Source organism: Ambystoma mexicanum, chromosome 4q, assembly GCF_040938575.1.
Source record: "Ambystoma mexicanum isolate Mex_15411 chromosome 4q, UKY_AmexF1_1, whole genome shotgun sequence".
Lineage (NCBI taxonomy): Eukaryota > Metazoa > Chordata > Amphibia > Caudata > Ambystomatidae > Ambystoma > Ambystoma mexicanum.
In genome coordinates, this window is record NC_090928.1 from 795,266,529 (window position 1) to 795,287,599 (window position 21,071).

General features: G+C 44.6%; 1 protein-coding gene across 1 annotated transcript in view; it reads right to left on the reverse strand.

Moving 5' to 3' along the window:
• Positions 1–767: 767 nt before the first annotated feature.
• Positions 768–21,071, reverse strand: part of CNRIP1 (cannabinoid receptor interacting protein 1) — a 90,315-nt gene continuing 70,011 nt past the window's right edge. Inside the window, exon 3 of the mRNA XM_069608361.1 lies at positions 768–2,908. Within this exon, the coding sequence (XP_069464462.1) occupies positions 2,744–2,908 (165 nt within the window). The 3' untranslated portion in view covers positions 768–2,743. The remainder of the gene's footprint in view (positions 2,909–21,071) is intronic.

Below are 21,071 nucleotides of genomic sequence, written 5' to 3' on the forward strand. Positions count from 1 at the left end.
CGCTGGTATTTTAATTGGAGTGGCTTCAGAAGGTAACATTTCTTAAGACCTTAAAATGGCTTGTGAACAAGATATCAACAATCACAGGACAGATTATGAAGTGTGTGTGCTGCAAAAATTAGGCATCTTACATCATCAAAGATATAATTACAAACAAATAAAGGTGTTCAATGTGGATGGACTCACAAGACACTCACAGGTTGTTGGTTTGTGTGCAGAAGCAGAGAGAAGAAGAAGCACACTTTTCCTAAGCATTGTTTCAGGACACAGGCAATTTTTACAATCTAATAGGCGGCTTGGAAGGCAACCGCATTTCCTCTGAATTTAATGTAAATTATACAGCTACATGTCAAATAGGTCTTTTGCTAACAGTTCCAGTGGGAAATGTAAATGTAAGGGTAATATATAATAAACTCAGGTGATAGCTGAGTGAAACATACAGACATCAGCCCTTAATGGAGATAAAAGTATGGTACAGAAAGAAATTACCTGGTTGTTCAGTCTGGGCTAACAGCGGTCCACAAATATTGCTACTAGTGATAACTGGAGACCCATTATTTTGCCCAAATTCACCTTTAGATCACAACAAAAACAGGATGCGACTGTGCTTCCTTTGCACCCATTGCAAAACAATTTGTAGAATATGGGGTGCTGCTCCTAGTCTGAACACGTGCCGTTCATTGTGGCATAAATCACCTTTCTCTTTCCCAGTTGGTTTCTTTTCAATCAGCTATTTTTAGACACAGTAAGAATCACACAACACACTCTTATATGTAGCAAAATTAATTTTACTTAATCCCAAAAAACAGGAACTTCAGTCACAATATATTTTACAATAATCAAGAAAAACAGGGGAGCATAGGTACATCTGTGGCCCTGCCCTGGACGTATTACCATCAACCTTAACCGGATGTAGCTCCTAGACAAATGATTACACAACCACCAATCTATCACCTGTACATTTACTTTTGACACCCTGAGCTGGGAAAACAAATACTTTAGCATGATAAAGTAGAATATTCATGAAAACACAACTCACGTATAAACAGATACATCTATCACCATCATACATCCATCATAAAATCCTAACTAACTTTGGATAAACACTAGATTCAGCATGACATGTTTCGGCAAATATGACTAACTTATGCTAATGTATATAGGGCAGGGTTCTTACAGAAGAAAACAGCTTTTTACTACTTGAAGTCCTAAGAAATGTTGTGTATGTCAAGCATGTAATGCTTGTGTTAAAGGATCTCCATACCTAATGGCAGAGCATCTAACTTTGGCAGGCATCGTTGCTTAGGAAGCTGTGTTGTGCTGGTTTTCAAATTACGGATTCCACATGAATGTACAGTACGTGAACCACTGTGGATTTAATCCCGGATCACAAGTGATGTCACTGGCATGCATCTGCCAGTTGTCACTTCTAGGAGGGCGGAAGGACTTTTGCCAGAGGATAATGATTGGTGGGCGCCTATCTTCAAACACTGAGAAAATGGCCACTTTAATATAGTGCATACAATTAGTGTCCAACTTCTTTAGAAACATTCTACATTCTGAATATGGGGAACAGGAAAGTCAAACCCTGTGTTCAGGATAAATGTGAGTCTTCATAGTTGGATCTGGTCTGCCATCAGAGTGAGCTGATTGGTTGGCTCCTCTGTGTGGTACTGCTGATAAATGAGGGACATGAGGCCCAGCGAGATTAAGGACCTCATTTATAATAAGGGAGTAATACATAATGCATTCACACATTTTGTCTTGTTTCATGTGTGGGTGTCTCTGGGCACATTTCTAATTTCTCTGATGATTTTGGGGCGTGGGATCTCATAAACTGACCTACCACATTTACCTGGAATTGCTTCTCGCAGTATTAATTAATACCTCTTTTATAATGCACTTAAAACCGGAGACCAGTCACTAAGCGTAGGACAGGGATTTGAACAGGTGTTGCTCTGTATTGTCTGGCTTTCAAGACAGATGAGTTGCGCCTGACCTATCCTCCTGACCATATTAATCCAAGTCTGTAAACGCGAGTACACAGTAAATGCTCCGACAGAGTTAACATATTTTTCCCCTCTTACTGCCATGATCTAAGTCAGGGTGCAAGTGGTGTGTGCAGAATCACACAACTGTGACCGCCAGGATCACAGCTCAGTTTTGGGTTACAGATTTACCAGCCTAGCGATAAGTACGTAGCTTCTTCCCAGGCTGTTAATTTCCTATCAATGATATGTGAGTCCTGCAGAGAAGCTCGGAACTTGACCTTTCAATTTAAAGCAGTTTAGCCATTCAAAGCATGATGGCACCACCCTGGCACGTTAATTCTTTGTACTGGCGAATTTGTTGCTATTGTTTATTTCCTATCATTATATATGACAATGTTCCCTTCTGCTCTGCTATCTGTTGAAGATTTATTCTTGTAGCTAGAGATGCCCCATCAATGTAGATTTATTGATATATTAAAAAATGATGGCAGCGGTGGGCATATGATATGGAATACTCTTAGGAGTAAGCACCTCCAGAAATCTCCCAATAGCACACACTCATTAATTGGGCATTCATGTCTTTTCCACAGATCAACTCGCTGGTCTATGAACCTTTGTATAGTATTTTTATCGGGCACAATTCTGTCCAGGTTTTATAACACAGCCGAAGCACAGCAGGCCGCTGTTAAGGCATTGCGCTGGTGTACGGGTGAGATCCTCAAGCAACAGCCCAACACCAGCCCCAGGCACCTTCAGTGGAACATCTCTTTGTTGATCCACATTAGACTCCGCGTCTCATTGGGTTTGCACTCGTACTCAATGCTGCTGAAGCTGTTGCCCCACTGGCAGTGGTCGCGCTTGTAGTAGTTGTAGAACTTAACCTGCCATACGGTCTCAAAGCTGCCAATGTCATTGAACTGTGGGGGAAAGAGAAGCAGTTTGTTAAAAATGACAGTCCAAATAGTCATGTTCCCACTCAACAAATATGAATCAGTTAACCTCCCCATTAATAATAATAATCATAATCACAACAGTTAGGTAGACTGCATCCTTTTGGGCGGCAAGGTGCATTACACAGTTTGGTACAGAAATGCTGTCTGACAGCAGACTTGGTACTAGTATTGACCTGAGAATAATGAATAAAAGGCTGAGTTGTACTTGCGGGTTCACCCTCACATCCCTACAGCAAACGCAATGCCCCTTGGGCTACCCTTTATAGAACACCGTGATCAATTTAAAATGTTTGTGCACTTGCAAGTCTCAGTGAAGAAAAGAGGTTGTGGGAGTAGGGCCCTTATCAGGAATGCGCACAACTGGAATTTTTTAAAAGGAAGTTAAGTAATGGTTGAGCTGCTGTCGTGTAGGTGGTAAGGTGATCTACCACTATCACCTTAAAGTAAATCCATTTGTTGAGGATTACCTTCTACACAGGCTGCGCTTGGTAACCATACAGAGACCACTGGATGTGGTAAATTTAAGCAAAATAGATGGGGAAGTGGTCACAAATATGTTCAGCTGATTTTTAATTCAAAAGAAAAATTATACATTCACAGAAAAGTGACACACATTCCATGTGTTTGTTAGATCAAAACTTAAACAAAGTAAACACCTGTATATACACCGTTGAGTTTAAACAATTGTAAAAGAAAGGGTTTATACTAGAGACATAGTATATTGCCACGTAATGTCAAAACACATTAGTGAAGCAGGCTTTGTGCCAGACAGCGATAATCAACCTGAATTTTGAATTAAAAACCAGCGGAACATATTTGTGACCACTTCCCCATCTATTTTGTTTAAACTTACCACATCCAGTGGTCTCTGTATGGTTACCAAGCGCAGCCTGTGTAGATGGTAATCCTCAACAATTTCACTTGCAAGTCTCAAGTATTTTTGCAAGTGGACAAACACATCACTTTCTGTGGGCGCTATGATTTTCAAAGGGGAATTCACCAGTGCAAAACCCTTTGCACTGGGTATTTCGGTCACATCCAGAGTTTGCAGTCATGCGTCACGCTACCGGGAAAGTGGCTGCCACAGCAAGCTGGATACCTGTTTCACAAAGGGATACCAACTTGGATGTAGCCATCCCTATGTTTGTTTCCCTAAAACTGGTCTCCCATTAGATGGCCAGGCACAGAAAAAGGGCAATTCTCACATGGGTCTGCACAGACCCTTGCCTGCATTGCTCTGTCCCGGATAACAGAGCATGAGCGTTTTTTTTACCATCCTTTCCAATATTCACCCCTAAATCAGGGAGCAGAGGAATAGTTAATGATCCAGCAGCACTGGGTAACATTAATCAGGATCAGAGGAACACCTGTGAGCAACGTAGCAGGCCCGCATCTCACCACAGTTTGAGCGAAAGAGAGAACAAGCTCAGTGGCTCACGGAACCAACACTCCTCCAACAGGAACATTAGAAACCACAGTCGCTCAGAGGGTGAGTTGAAAACGGCAGGCTCAGCAGATGTGAAATATATGGAAGGAGGAGAACAGATGCAGAAAAGCAAGAATTATTTATGTGCATGAAGAGATAAAGCAATGCAGGAGAAAGGTGAAGAATGAAGAACCACAGATGAAGGAGGACAGGAACCCGAAAACAATGAAGAGTGAAATTAAATTATCCACAACGCGACAGGCATCGTATGTGATAAAACCAAAGGGAAAAGGACAGATTTAATAACCTGATGAAAGAGAGAAAGTGGAACCAGTAAAAAATGTGGCTGTATTTCAATAGAGAATAGACGCCTAGGAACCACATCAATTAAACTGCCATTAAACTATGATGGGCTTAAAGTGACTACTGCTTCTGAGCCCACCACACTGTGGCGCACAGCATTAGCATGCTGCACAGCATCCTGCACACAGAGAATGAATGGGGGCTCTCCCTCTACTTTGGCAGAGTGTGCAGGGAAATATAATATCTTTTGAAAAGGCATCTCCCTGTAAATTCATAGTATAGACACATATTCAAAACCCTCTGCATTGTCCACAAGGCTTTCTGGGGCCTAGGACCAAAATACCTTCAGCTATCCCTCCGCAAATACCTCCCCTCTCGAGCTCTTCGCTCCTCTACCTCCTACTCACTCAGGGTCTGTCATTTTTCTAAGAAACGAGCTGGGGGTAGATCTCTGTCTTCGGCTGAGGCCCCCTTCTGGAACAGCCTCCCTGCCACTCTAAAACTTGAGGAGAACTATCTCCGGTTCCGGAAGCACCTCAAGACCTTCCTCTTTTCTTCTGCCTTCGCTCCCCCTCTCTCCTGCTGATCTGTTCTCTCTTGGCACTGTGCACCTGGCCACCCTCTGTCTTTTGGGCCCAGGTACCTGCTCATCCTGCCATCCTCCCGCACTGCCTCCGGGCCACCCCTTGCACTGGGGTCTGTATCTGTACCCATACAGACCCCCCTTTTTCTTCCTGCACTTATCAGACCTACCCTGTCAGCTGCCTTAAACCTAGCACTTGCAAATTGCTGGCTGCATTACCACTGTTTGTTGCCTTTATTATTTATTTATTGTTATTTATCTGTTTCTCCTCTGCTTCGCACTTTCCACCTCTCCCCTCTTCCATGCACTTTTCCCCTCCCCCCTCTCCCATGCACTTGCGCGTTCTCAATGTCACTGGGCCTAGTACGATCACTGTTTTGTTCTCCCCTGTTCCCCTCCCTTGCCTTGTCGCGCTCTGAAACACTTGTGTACGAGCGCGATAGAAATAAAATATTAATCAATCAATCAATAAACGAGACAAAAAACAAATGAACATGAAATGAAACTAGAAAGCTTCTAAATAGTTTTAGACAAGAGATCAAGAAAGCAGTAAGAGCGAAATAAGCCAAGGGCGGTTAAAGATGTGACCCAGAGAACAGGTCAGCTTCCGGGAGGCATTTGCAGCCAACAGATTAAGAGGCTATCATTCATATTTATTTATTTTAATTTACTGTTAAAGCTGTACGGTTTGCAGAAAACCTTTCACATCGAGACATCAAAAATGTAAGAAAAAGAACATATTCAGAAAACATTCATAAATATTTTAATATTACAATTAATCCATACTTAACATTCTTGCAAGACGATTTTCTCTCTTTAGTTTAAACCTGGGTACCAAAACTCACAAAAACAGGTCTTATAAGTTTATCAGGGAATATGCAAGTATAGGGTGTAGGTATATAAAATGAAGAGCACCACAACAGGTAGTGTTTTGCAAATGATTTATCACTCAGCAGATCAATGTTTTTATTCCAATCCCACAATGTTGCCTTCCTATACAGTTCCCTAAACAGTGAAATCAAGTGGGCATTAGGACAGCTCAGAGTGAACTCAATCACTGAACCGATCTTTTCAATAAAGTTCAGGGCCTGGGCTTCAAAACAGATCTGGATACCTCGGACTGCAACCCTTCATTTACCCAGTCAATTCTTATTTGGCATTGACATGGCAGGAACATCAACTACAACATTACAATACAGCCTATTAAATCCCTGGTGAAAACGCTGCTTCATCTAATTGCTTTCACAATAGCCAGTAAATGGAAGCCTTGTAACAGCCTTTAAAACAAGCATTGACAAAGCTATGTGGTCTGGCGTTAGGAACATAGAAACTCTTTCAGAAATAGTTGTATATATAGCCCTTGGGTACTACTGCCCAGAGATCCTGCTGAGGTGCAACCCTTGATCTTTGCACAGCGATACGTGAGAGCAAGACCAGGTTAAAAATGAACTGCTCTCAATGAACGTGCCTTATCATTTTGCTATCATGCGGGAGAATCCAAAGCGCCTTCTCAGTTTTGGCATCTAGGTGGACCTACAAGCAAGTACTGATGTTATAGATACTGCAAACCACATGTCAAATGTGGCATGTAGTGCTTTCTCACGCTTCCACATCATGATACGAAGGACGTAGGCAGAGAGAAAGAATGGCCTCCCTGCGTTCCAATGGCCTCCTTGAGTTTGTTTCTTCTGGAGTGTGGCACTTAGCTCAATCACCTTTGCCTCACTCTGCTGGGAACCGCACAATATGGGAGCCACACACTGTCAGAAATTCACAAGTCCCAGCTATGCCCCTGCCCAAACCATATGCTGTCATAGTCAGCGGGACCTGTGAGACTGATGTGCAGAGGCAGAGCAGTGACATTGTGTACAGCTCCAACTGTCCTGAAGATCCCCCTTCCTCGGTTCTGACTAAGGCATAGAGATTGAGAATGCTGGCAGGGCCCGGAAGAGCGTCACACCAGCTTCCTTGCATTCGCTGGCCCTGGCTGCTTCCTCAATCCTGCTGAGGAGGACAGTGAACTGAAGAGTTGATCAGGCAGGGACAGGAACACTGCACTGCTCTCTCATCAAATTAAAACATAATTCTTTCATTGTAACATATTTCCATTGATAGGTGGTGCTTTGCATATATTGCATAGATTGTAGGTGTGCAGAAGAGGAACAACCAGCAGGAGATGCAACTCAGACCCCCCTGCCATGTAGGAGACAGAGGGAACTCTAAATATCAGACCTTTCTGACCACCATCCCCTAAGCGTGGCCCTCAGTGACAGACTGTGGCTGGCAGTACATACCTCGCAGTGTCCATGTTGCTGTAGTGCTCAGCTCAGAAACTGCATGACCACCTTCACTTTCTGAACAGCCAGTGTAGTAGCAGTGAAAAGCTCCTAAAAGAAGACTACCTCCAGTTTCAGGGGCCTCACAAACCCAGAGTAGCACTGTGCATGGTCACGGTAGGTTCTCTGAGAAAACAACATTACTTTGTGCAACTTGTTTTTTTTATGGTGGAATATAATGAGATGTAGGTATTCATAAACCCCACATTTACACTACTACCCCAAGTATCATAATTTTGCAAACATGGTAGTCATCTTTAAATGGTAAGGTTTACCAGTCATTTTTAAGAAATCTTCCAAAGTCACACTAACATCAGTGCTACTTCTTTGGTGTTGTATATTTGAAACAGGTAATAGATCAAATATATAGTTCCTTTGGTGTTTTCAAAGATTTCAGCTTTTTTTGACAGATGGTTTGTGATTCATCTATTCTTGAATTCATAAAGTAAATATGCTATGAAACATGATGAACATGTCCTTGGTTCAGAATTTTATTTTGCAACATTGGAGGCACCCACTAGGTTTATTTTCAGACCACAGGTTTCCTCAAGGTTTGCGTCATTCTTCTCTTTCAATTGAATGGATTATTTCAGCTGCATCGCTACACTGCTTCCAACTTGGAGTGGGTGTGTTTTCAATTGAGGAAATTAGGAGCTCCACCATGTGATCTATTGTAATCCCTCCTTCCTTCCAACTCCTGATTCAGAGTCGAGGCAGTAGGTCTGTGGTAATGAGGGTCCTTCCTGATTCTGCTGAACCACCATAGGCAAAGTTCCTGCGTGTTTGCCCATCCAAGCAGGAAATGGCACTATGATTCTTATATATGAAATTATTCCCATTCTCCCCATTGCCAAGAGAGATTTAAAATGCATCATGGCTACGGCTGCTTCCTTCTCCTTATTACAAGAGTGTCATAATCGGTTGAAGGGCTTGAAAACAATCCAGCAGCTACTAACAGGGCATTGGTAAAAAAGGGGCTGCACATGATTCCATACTGACCCCGCCAAGATATTCAGAATCACTGCAGTATCGCAGATGCATCACGAAACCTTTGTTTGGCATAAATATTACCTCTTTTGATGAAGGATCTACTGTATGGAGGTAATTCAGCATATTTGGCCAAACCCTGGTACAGCCGTGGGAAAAGTAGCGCAGTGGATCAGACTGAGAGAAAGGCAGAAGTCTGTCCAGTAGGCCTGCAGAAGACCTTGTATGTATGATCCTGATGTTGTTCACCTTACAGTGGACACGCACTACATAGTTAGCCCTGGGAGTCTTCCAAAGATATAATTTATGATGATGTACAGTACTAACTTGTGGTGCGCATTAGGGTTTGCTTAAAGACACGGTTTTCTGTGTCCTCAGCAACTTGTCAGGTTCCTCTGGGCTGCTAGCCCACCCAGTTACGATCTGACAGCTAGAAATAAAGACAATATGGTGGGCATAAAAGCTAAGGAAATAGTTATCCACAAAATTCTTGGTGGCCATTGCAATTAGAAAAATCAACATCTTACTTGTTTACACCGGGACAAGCAAGAGGAGCATTTGTATGAAAACTTAAATACAAGAATTGCAGTTAGCCCCAGTAGTAAATCCCTTTCTGCGTAAAAAATCTCCCCCACTCCTAAGCTAAGTTACTGCTGCTTTCAACATGCCCACACAGGTGCCAACGACATTACCCTGCCTTTGCAGAAGTTTGACTTTTAATTTGAAGTAGCATCCACCACTTGGACATAGTTTAGATATGTTTGACATTTGCCTGAACCCAGCTACTAATGTTAATGTCCCTGAACTGGGCTTTTGATACAACAAAGTCAGTCATCATTTTGCCAGCTACAGGATCAACAGTTAATATGCTGCTTTTCTTTTTCAATTTATGAAAATATGGTTTATCGGGTATTCTTTTTCATATTGTATGTATGATATAGTTTTATCACCAATCACCCAGGGACATCATTTCAACAAAAGGCCAGGGGTAGCGGAAGTGACATCACACGACCCTTGACCCCCTGATGACATCACAGAAAGTGATGTCATTTGACCCCACCCCTAAGTGATATCGCGGGAAGCGATGGAACACAACCTTTCACCCATTGGCAAAACAGGAAGTGGCATCACATAGTATTGTACACTAAATATATGTTTATGATATCACTATAATGTGATGTACATATCATAGAAGAATGGATCGCCATATGTATCGTTAAGATCAGGGTGTATAGGACCATATTACCAAATTACTGGGAATGCAAGCAGACGTCCATGACCAAATGGTAATGATGTGTTATTTTATAGCACTTACGCTTAAGTGCTTTATATACAAAAAATATACACCCAATATCACCCAACCTGTGTTGGTACTCATTTATCGACCTCAGAAGGATGAAAGGCTGAGTTTAGGCGTTTAAGAACAGACTAAATCAGTGACTCACCCCTTAAGTGTTCCTGAAATAAACCTTTAATGAGTCTAGCAATTATTGTATAGAATTCCAGAAAGACACATTATTTGGTATTCCTACTCTTTCTTATTTAGGGTCAGTGCTGAAAGTCTTCGACTTGTGGAACTCCTGTTCTTATTTTTCTTTTTTTAATGGGCCTGAACAAGAAAGCGAGCCACTCCAGAAGTAAAAAGCCACATGGTGCTGGCCGCAGCTCAGGAGCTTGCCTTAAAAAAAGAAAAATTTAAAAAGTGTTTTTTTTTCTCGTTTTTTTATAGGTCGCAAGGGAGACCTCAGAGGCCGCAGTTGCGACCTCTGGTGACCCCTAAATGACATAACTGCAATCACCCTTCACTTGCTTCAAAAGAAAAAGCTTTGTGTTGAGCATGCTACCACAAACGTAGCGGCATGGTGACTTTTGCAACCCACTTTTTCTTTTGTTAACCTATATAGGATCTGCCTGTACCTGCTTTGGATATGGGTAAAGGAGACTCTGAAAGCTCTATAAAGGCTAAAATCCTTTTGGGCTGAAAGGAAAAATAATCACTGTTCTTTTAGCACCTGTGAGGTGGTTATCACTGGTAGCTGACACAGAACACACAGGACAAGCAAAGATGTTTCAACACCTTTATTTTTTAGGATTCGACTGGTTGGGTGAATGCCTATTTGGGAAGTAAATAAACACAAGAGTAAGTTTCTAAGGGAACAGTGAGGGGGAAGTGGGAAATTAAAATCCAGTGAAGGGATAACTCTAGTCCAATCACTATTCTGAGTATGAATTCCTGAGCGTCCGCCCTTGACATCAGCCACAACGTCAGTCACAATCACAAGGAGGCTTTGTGTGTGCCACCTCACTACTTTGTCTTTGCCTTGTGCTGGCTGAGATCTTTGCCTTGGTCGTTCATGTGTCTTTATTTTTGCCGGTCCAGAATCTCATCATCTTCTGCTAGATGGAGTGGCGGACAGGATAGCCGCTACAAGGCCAAGCTCTGTAATGGACCCCTTTTGTCCTAGAGGTTTTAATCTATGACCATGGGTAGGCATTCTTTCGGAACTTGCATGCTTCACAGTACTATTGTACCCCGCCCCCCTCTCACCTAGGTACTCAAACATGTCTGAACACTTTTTAACTAAGCTTGTGTTTTTGCAACTTCCACCAAAATCTGGGTTAGTGACTTTAGCTGCCAGTTCTCTGACTTTTCCTTCAATGCAGTGTTCTTGCCAGACTCTGGGCCCAGGTTGTCAGCTGGTTCTTGTCTTTAGCCTCTCCCACTGTGCTTCTTTAGGCTAGATGAGTGTTCTGTGCTGATTTGGACCTCTTAAGATCACCCAATGGAAGGGTGTGGGAGCTTTGGTGGAACCCCCATATACCACCTTTAGGTGTCACATCACAGAGTGGGTGGCTCACCCTGACCCACGGAGTTCCTCAGTCTCCCTTCTTTGGGAACTCGTCACACGGTATTTGGGATAGAATAACCTGACTTCTACAATGCTATTAAGTCTGGCAAGGTTTTAAATAAAGAGTCCACTGAATTTTGCAGAATATTATTTATTTCTCATTACCGTGTATTAGGGAGGATAAACAAATAATCAACTGGGGAAGCAACTTTTGTCAATGCTTAGTCATTTACTAATTCGCTTGAATGATGCACTTGAGGTTTGCTTTCAGTGCTTACAACAAGGGCTAGGAATGAAAAGGCAACTGCATGAGGGATAGTATCAAAGGAGTAAAAGGTTTAGTTGAGATATGGTGATACCCTAAATCATTGAAAGTGTATCGGCTGCTTTCACCTTTGCAGAATTGACCTTTTTTTTAGCTCACAAGTAGCCATGATTTTGGTATGACTCTTTTTACTTTGAGATCATTTTCCACATTGTCATGTGCTTGGGACTTACCAAATTCATTATTTTAGTACAATACGTCATCCGCAGAATGTTATATTGCAAAACAAACATTTTCCAGGAAGATTTGTTAACCCTCTCTTCCACCTTGAGGTCATATTAAGTGCCAATTGTGATATGCTGTATTTCTCTGTGACAGAAGAGTTACAGTAATACACTGATGGCTTGCATTTCCCACTGCACTAAATTTGTCAAGAAGTAAACATGGATTTCATCCCAGAAAACTATTTTGTATGCATTTTCACCGAAGTTATATCACTATAAACTATCAATAAAAAATTAAAAAAAACTCAACAATGCTTGTGTTGTGCAGTTGCCAGGGAATTGAGAAAATAAATCTTGACTCTGACCATCCATACCTCTGAGCATAAGGGTTACCCGCACCATTCATGTGCCCGCAACTGATTCTAGTACAAAGTTCCATGAGTAGATGGGTCATTGGACATAGCTGGCAGAGAGCACTTGGATAGAGGTCCCAGGATCTGCCTAAGTGTTCCCTTTATTGCTCTCCATGCTCTCTCTGATTATATGTCTATAGTCTCCCTGGCTATGTCTACCTCCATCTCCCTCCATCTGGTCCAAACTACAGCCAACCTGGCCACTGAACCCGCCTGCTTCTCTCCTTCACCTCCTGTGCGTCTTTTCACTACTTCCACCTTCAAGGACATTATCTTCTTCAAGGTATCTCCTCCTCTCCCTGATGCTGTGCTTCAGATCTCTTTACCAGTTCCACTACCACCTTCACTACCACTTCAAATGTGTTGGGCTCCTTTTTCCACCAACTCTGTAATACTCTCTTGCCCTAATGCTACCACATTCTTGTCACTTTTGGCCTACGATATTATCCTGTACTGAGCCTCCTCCACCTGCTCTCCATGCCTGTGACTTGACGTAAACCCCCCTTGGATCTGTCCTCCTTGCAATGTTACCATGTCTTGCTGTTCATTTTTCGTCTCTGTTATGACTGCTTCCTCCACCAACTTACTAGTTCCCACCACCTCCTTCTGACCAATCTCAGCCTATGATCTTACCACCTCACCTTGACTCTCACCCTACAGCTCTCCACTGCTGCCACCTTTACAACCTCTTCAATCTCTCAAAGCTTTGCTCCTTCCACTGCTCTCCAGACTCCAGCCTTCTCCTAATGCGAGAATCCTGCTCCTGCCATATACACTGGGCAAGTGGGACTGTGTGCTTTTATAATGGGTTCACACCTCCCCTTGTGTAGGTCTTTCAGTGACTGTCTGCACCTATGATGTTTAACTGAGTGAAGCCAGGGTTTAGTTGTCTTCCCTGAGTGCACAAGGGAATGCATTGGGCTTCCGGGGGGCACCTAGCCTGCTCACCATATTGGAAGCCAGCAAACCTCTATAGTCATCCGCTGTGCTGCTTGTTCTATGCTGAAACCTCATGCTTTTTCAGCATCTGAATTCCTCACTGGAAACAAACTGATTACGCTTTATACACTCTTTCATTTGCTGAATAGTCTGTGCTTGGAGAAGTTGAAAAAGTATATCCTCAGCAGAGAAACACTCTACACCAGCAAACAATGTTTCTGTAACTTCGTTTTTCATCTCAAAAACAACATTAGCTGCTGCTTGTAAAAAATTAATCCATGGACCTTCAGGGTTCATTGAGTGTCCCTTTAAAATGCTGAAATGATTTGCCTGATGTTCTGGATAATGTTTTAACAATGTTGCAGTACACAATACCAGTGTTATGTGAATGGAAATGCTTTCCTTTAAAACAAAAGTCACCTTTTCCTACAATGTAACGGGAGGTTTGTTTAAAGACCACTGCAGGATTTTTCAGTTGATTTGGGGAAACCACCTCATTACCCTGCATGGTCTCACCAGGGGTTAAGGCAGGGGTAGAGCTTCCAGGACTAACCTGCCGTACTGGACTGCTGGGTTGGGAAGGGTCTAAACTGCCAGGACTGACATGCAGTGAGGTATTGTGACTGTGCTCTGCCATGTGATGGGAGCCAGGTATAGTTGACCAAAGGATCCATCACATACCGCCTCCAGGCCAACATCCACTGGCTCAAGGTGCCAATCGGCTCCCAGAGTCACCAATTTGATAGTACCAGACGGGGGACTTCATTACGATCCACATTCATTTGATGCAGTTTACTATCATCACCCCTGCACAGACTCACCTCCAGCCTCAAAGAATCTCTGAAAGCCATTCCTTAAGGGCTGTGGAGGGTCCTGTGTGTTAGGAAAGGTTTCATTTATGTGTAATTTTCCCTCCATTTATGGACCCCCCCCAAAGTTTTCCTTTGGTTTGGGTATCCTTAACTGACTTTTTCCAGTGGAGCCCAGCCTTCAGCTGAACTCTCCTGGGCTTTTGCTCACTTGTTATGGGGAAATGGACACGTCCTTCAGACAGTCAGTACTGGGAAAGTATGTTTCGCTTAGTCTTTGACTATGTTGCTATTTCTTGGTAACTTTTTAACAGTGCACAATGTACCTTCCAGTACAGTGCGCTGGGGTCCCTTTTTGTTTTATGGCCCTAGACACCCTCGAAGGATTTCTTGGTGATTGTACGAGTGTGCCTGGGACGCGCTGGTGGCAGCAGTTACTTTTTTATAATGTTTTACTTCTTTTTACTAAGTTAAACCACGTTTGGCTCAAGACTGTGGACAGGTCCGAAAATGGTGGTGCCACAAAATCTTTTCTTCTGTCCCATGACCATTTTGTCCCTTAGCTTCACCCAGGTCGAGTAACCTGGGTTTTCCTTATTTGGGAATGCAGCCTCCCATGAAAACCAATCTCTTTCGTGGGCTTCTGCCTGTCACGTATGTGTGCCCAGGAAGAGTGCTGGAACTGTCTAGTTCCAATCCACACTGCTGGTGCCAGGATGTCTGGAGTGCCTGAATGACTGAGACCACCATGGGCCATGATTGGTCCACGTCTGGGATGCCTGCAAGAGAGCTGATATTCTATTGAAAGTCCTTGATTTTGGCGCAAAGCTAATCTTGGATAAGAGAAGGGGCTATACAGCCATTCCAGGTCGATCACCTGTGTTCTCACTGAACTACAGAAGGAGCCAAGTCTCCTACACGAAGAAACAGACTCTTGAGACTGCCGGAGATGATTTGGAAGGTTTTGACACCCTTTGCCCTCTGCTGTCATGTCGGTCCCCAGCTTTCTTCTTTGATCAAGAAGGCCTGCCAAGGTGCTTTGCCCCTTTGGGGATGTGGGAACAACTACTCTCGGTGCCCCCTGCTTACCCACTGAACGAGCCCCTTCGGACGTGTTCCTGGGCCATCCAGCGAACTGTCCAGCTCTACCTCAGGGTAACCTGCAGCAACGCCGCCGTCTCGAGTGCAAACCCGAGACTTAGGATATTGCTTGCTTGTGGTCCTGTGCATTCTCCTACCAAATTTCGCAGGTCTAGCTCCTCAGGATCCCGAATAAGGAGACTGCATAATGCGGCCTGCATCCCTGATTCCTGTGTCACTACTTGTTGGTGATGGTCGCTACAGATCCCCTGCTTTTCTGCTCTCCTGTGCCCTGAGGCCAGCTGCACCAGAATTCTCTTTGTACCTCCTTCAGAAGCGAGAAAAGGCAACTGTCGTGCCACAGACAATCGTTCTCCACTGCAGCCGCTGAGAGCCAGAGCACCACAAAACTGCAGGACTCGAACCTACTTGTGACCTCTTGTTTATACATTTGCAGTCTAAAATACAATTGATAGCGAATTGGTCTTTGGTTGACAGTGTTTTTATTTTGATAAAGGTAATTTGGGTGCTGCTTGGTGGTGACTAGTAACACTCAGACTGCCGAGTGTGTCACAATTTATGAAGAACAGAATTTTCAAGTCACCTTCTAGCGCGCCTAAAGTTAACGCTAACTATAGGTTAAATGATGTTCCAAAAATCATGTTTGTTGTATCATGAGGCTTTTTTATTCCAAAAATGATCCTCCAAAAATTGTTCTTAAATAGTAGTGCCCTCTGCACATGTTTCACCAAATCTTTTGGCTCATCAGGAGGGATTTATAACAGAAAACTCAATTCAAATTCATTGATTAGATATAAACATGCCCAATGATTAAATATTTGCATTCATCTAGAGAGCTTGGTCCATGTTTAGATTCCAAATTAGTTTGAAATTGGAGTGGTCTTGGTAACATATGTGTTTGGGGTTTCCCCTGTGCTGTTTTACCCCAATAGGAGTTTCTTTAAAGTCTTTCGATTGAGAGTTGAGAGCTTCTGAAAATCGTCTTCTTTCCTTGTTTCCAAGACATTGCTAAAGTTACTTGTGTCTATTCTGTCCGGCTGACAATAAATGTATAGATATTTTTCATATACGCTTGTCTAAGAGTAATTTGTGGTTCGTTGATGTGTGTGCTCATTGTGGGCTTCTGATCACTCTCACCCCTCTTGAGACTTAGTCTTCACCGCCTGCCAAGCTACCTAGATTGGTCTGGCTTGTCCAGAAGGTTCCCCTGTTTCACTAAACCGAGGGTGGCCTACTAAACCTCTGCCCACCAGGTCAGAGTTTAGAAATCCATCTTAACACTGTGTGTGAGAGTTTGTAGTTGTATTTGTTTGGTGCTTCACAATGGATGTATGTGCCTAAACCTACTGATTTATCTATGAGTTTGAGCAGATGTAATAACAATAGTATTGTATTGTAGTCTAACTAGAATATCTGATCATCTTTTAAAGAAGAAATTGATATTCCAAACTTTTAAGCATTCATTTTGATTTTGATTTGATTTGATTTTTTTGAGGGATTTATATTGCGCTCATAACGTATTGAACCATATCGTTGTGTAACATCTGTTGTGAACATGATTTGTACAATAATCAGAAGCATTATTGTTATGAAAAAGGCACAACCTAACATCAAAATAAGTTTGTAGAATGTACCATGTTCATGGTTCCCATTGGCTTAGGTAAGAGAAAGAGAGACAGAAATGAGTACTCATTTCTTTGAATCGATAAGATGTATGGCTAAACATTCCTTATCTGGGCCTTCCAGCTGATGGGCTCTGCAGAGCAGCAATTCCCTCTCATACAGTAACTCTGCCATCTTCCTTGTCATGATTCCTTGCCCCCACCCACCTCCTTGTTTGCATTGGCATTGCATGCCTTTGGACCCAAAAGGTTTGTATCAACAAATGAACAGCTCGAAGAAATAATTCAGCTATTCTACCGTTAATGCTTCTTTTTTTTTGATAAAACATTTTTTATTGTTTTACTTCTCATCAATACAACAACAACATGTGTGGACTAGCATGTCCTCTCAAAATTCGATCATGAACAGGTCAGTTATCAATCACCCATGACATTACCCCGGGTTTTAATGCGGTTAAACCGTATCCCCTTCGCTGCCCTCAGCAGGATCCAGGAGGATCTAAGGTCCATCTTCTTCCCACCTCTGCCATATCTTATCCGCCTTGGCAGGGCAGCCTCTGGCAGTGTATACTCTATGTTCTATGACTGCACAAATGTTCATGTCCGATGCCCATTGCTCCATCGTTGGGGACTCCGGGGCTCCCCATTTTTGCGCTATGTTGCGCTTCATCAGTCCCGCTGCCGTGTTCAAGAGCAGTCTGTCCCATTTGTTAAGTGCAGTCTCGCCCGGGACACCCAGAATGAGAATCTTTGGGTCCAGTGGTATTCGGCACGCCAAGGCATTGCTAAGCGCAGTACAGCATTCATCCCAGAAGGTACGGATTCGGGGGCATGCCCAAAGGATGTGAAAGAAAGTCCCCTCTTCTTCCCCGCATCGGAGACAGTTCGGGTTCGAGGCTCTCTCCCACCTATATAGTATCGTCCTGGTGTAGTAGACCCTGTGGAGGATCTTTAATTGGACCAGCCGAAGCCTGGAAGAGATGGCCACCTCCCTTGGGTGCATTAGCACTTGGATCCAGTCTTCTGGATCTATTACCCCTACATCCACCTCCCATTTGGCTTTAAGGGCGTAGCAAAGGATGTAATAGCATTATATAGGATAGAGGTGCATTTGGTGGGGATGAAGGCTGGCAGTATATTGCGCTCTATCGGTGTATAGTCCGGGACGTTAGTGCCTACGGGTATGCGGTTTCTTAGGGCATGGGCCATCTGTACATAGTGGTATCGCTCAGTGTCCGGGAGTTGGAATTGTTGCTGGATGACTTCAAACGAGGCTATATCCCCTTCCTCAAGTATATCCCCGACTCTCAGAATCCCGGCCCTTACCCATCGGGGCCATGGATGAAGTTTCTTTATTTCGGGCAGGTTGCAGTTTCTCCACAGGGGTTGTGCGGTAGTTACGTTGTGTTCCCACCCTACGAATCTATGCGCCTGCTTCCAAACAGCAGTAATATGAGTCGTGGTCGTTGGCGGGAGGGGTCTCGGGAGAGTTTGGTATAGCAGTTGCCATGGGTCGGTACCGTGCATGGCCGCAACCTCGGCCTTGATGTGGGGGAGTTCCCTATCTCCGTGGAGCAGGTCGTTGACCACTGCTAACTGTGCAGCCCATAATAAGTTTGGAGGCGTGGGGCCCCTATCCCACCCTCCCAGATTGATCTTTGGAGCGTGGTCAGCGCTATCCTCGACTGGCCTCCCCCCCATATTAGTTCCCGAAAGAGGGATTCGACCTGTTTAAAGTCAGAGTCTGGGATCTTTAATGGGGCATTCTGTAAGACGTAGAGAAACCTTGGGAGAGTCATCATCTTAAAGAGTGCGGCTCTTCCCATGGGCGTAAGAGGGAGAAGCCTCCAATGGTGGACGTCGTTGACGAAGCGATCAAGGACCGGTTGGAAATTGTGTGTTATGTATTCAGTCAGGTTTGTAGTCACCCAGATCCCTAAATATCGAAAGCCTTGAGGTTCCATCTGGTACGGGCATCCCTGGGGGTCAACCCGCACATTGCCTTTCACCGGGAAGAGGACTGATTTTCCCCAATTAATTTTAAGCCCACTAAATTCTCCAAACCGGGTAAGCATCTGTGTCACCCTGGGGCAGGATCGAGCTGGGTCTCCCAGGTAAATCAGGAGATCGTCTGCATACAGGGAGATGCGGTCCTCATGTCCTTCGGGCCATCTGAACCCTGTCCATGCAGCATTTTGGCGGAGCCAAAGGGCAAGAGGTTCAATCGCCAGGGCAAAGAGAAGGGGAGAAAGGGGGCAACCCTGTCTCGTGCCTTTTCCCAGTGGGAAGGACCGGGACGACCAACCATTCACCCTGACCTCCGCTTGAATATTAGTGTAGATTAATTTCACCCATCCCAAGAAGCCGTCTCCGAATCCCATACGCCTCATGATCTCCCAGAGGCAGTCCCACCTGACCGAGTCGAAGGCCTTCTCGAAATCTATTGCCAATAGAGCGAGGGGGGTATCAATGACCGGGGCCCGCTCTAGCGCCAGGTGGAGCCGACGTATGTTCATACGGGTTGATTTGTGTGGCATAAAGCCACATTGATCCGGGTGGATCAAGGTGTGGACTACTGACTGCAGTCGGTTGGCGAGGAGCTTGGCAAGAACCTTGGCTTCACTGTTAATTAACGAGATAGGCCGATAAGAGGCGCACAGTTCCGGGGGTTTATCGGGTTTGGGAATGACCACAATGGTGGCTTTACATAGGTCCGGTGGGAGGGTGCCTTGGTCGCGGGCGCCAAGGAGCATCCTGTAGAGGGGGGTTGCTATTTTATTCCCTCCAAGCTTTTGCCAGGTCTCGGCCGGGAATCCATTAGGGCCTGGTGTTTTTCCTGCTTGAAGCTGCGCCAGGGCTTCGGCTATTTCAGATTCAGAGAGATCTGAGTCCAGCTCCTCACGTTGTTGTGCCGTCAGTGCTGGGAGTATTACTTCTTCTAGTAGGGTCGGGTCAAATGGTGTTATCGGGGCTCGGTAGAGTTCTGCATAGAACTGGGCGAAGGCCTCTGCTATTTCAGCATCCGTCTGATACCCGACCCCATTCGGGGCAACAATTTCACGGACATGACGTCTCCCCTCCTCCCTCCTCTCAAGCCAGGCCAGCATCCTGCCCGCCTTGTCCCCCAGATCGTATATCCTCGCTTTGGTGTCCCAATGGGCTTGCTTGGCATTATCCAGCATAATATTTCTGAGGGTTTCCGTGGTTAATTTGAGGGACCTTTGAGTCTGCGGGGTTGGGTCAAGAACATGTGTGTTTTCAGCCCTGATCACCTCAGCCTCCGCCTCCACCATTTTTTTGAGTCTCTCTCTCTTTTTGTTCGCTACCCAGGAGATTATTTCCCCATGCAGCACCGTTTTATAAGCCTCCCACACCACTACTGGGTCATCCACTGCTAGTTCGTTTATATCGAAATATTCATCGGACACCTCCGCGAGGTGGTCCACTAATTCTGGGAATCCAAGGTGGTAGTTATTTAGTCTCCATGTTCTAGGGGGGGTCGTGGCGTGGGTTCGTATTTCTATTATTAAGGGGGAGTGGTCCGAGATTCCACGAGGGAGGAATTCTGCGGACATCGCCCTATGTAGGTCTGTATGCGGGACGAGGAGGTAGTCGAGTCTAGAGAGGGAGCCATGGGCCCCAGAGTGGAACGAATAGCCTCTGCTTTGAGGGTGCAATTCCCTCCACACATCTCGGAGGCCCAGGGCGGACACAAAGCTGGAGAGTTTCGTGGGAGTATCCGGGTTACGCCCTCTAAGGTGGGTACGGTCCATGGTGTTGCACATAACGTCATTAAAGTCTCCCCCTAGGATCCATCGATCCGGGTGGTGTTTCCCTAGGAGAGTGGTAATATCGTCCAATAAGCCCCTGCCCAATCCAGGTGGGGAATATATTGACACAATGGCCAGTGTTTCTCCCCAGAGCGAGCCTAGGATGAGTACTTAGCGACCCCGTGGGTCCAATTCCACGATCTGTGGGGAGAACGGGAGCCTCTTGTGTATAAGGATAAGGGTGCCCCTGGATCCCATTGTGTACCCCGCATGGAATGCGGCCCGGTAGTTTGTTCTCTGGAAAATGGTGCAGTGTGTTCCCGCTAGATGCGTTTCTGATAGAAGGGCCAGGTCGGGAGAGTGTCTATTCAACAATTGCTTAACAAGACGTCTCTTAATCCCAGAGCCCATTCCGTTCACGTTCCAAGCGAGCAGCTTAAGGGACCTGGGTCGGTCAGGCGGTGGTAGATGTGCTTGTAAGTGTGTCATCTAAAATTTCC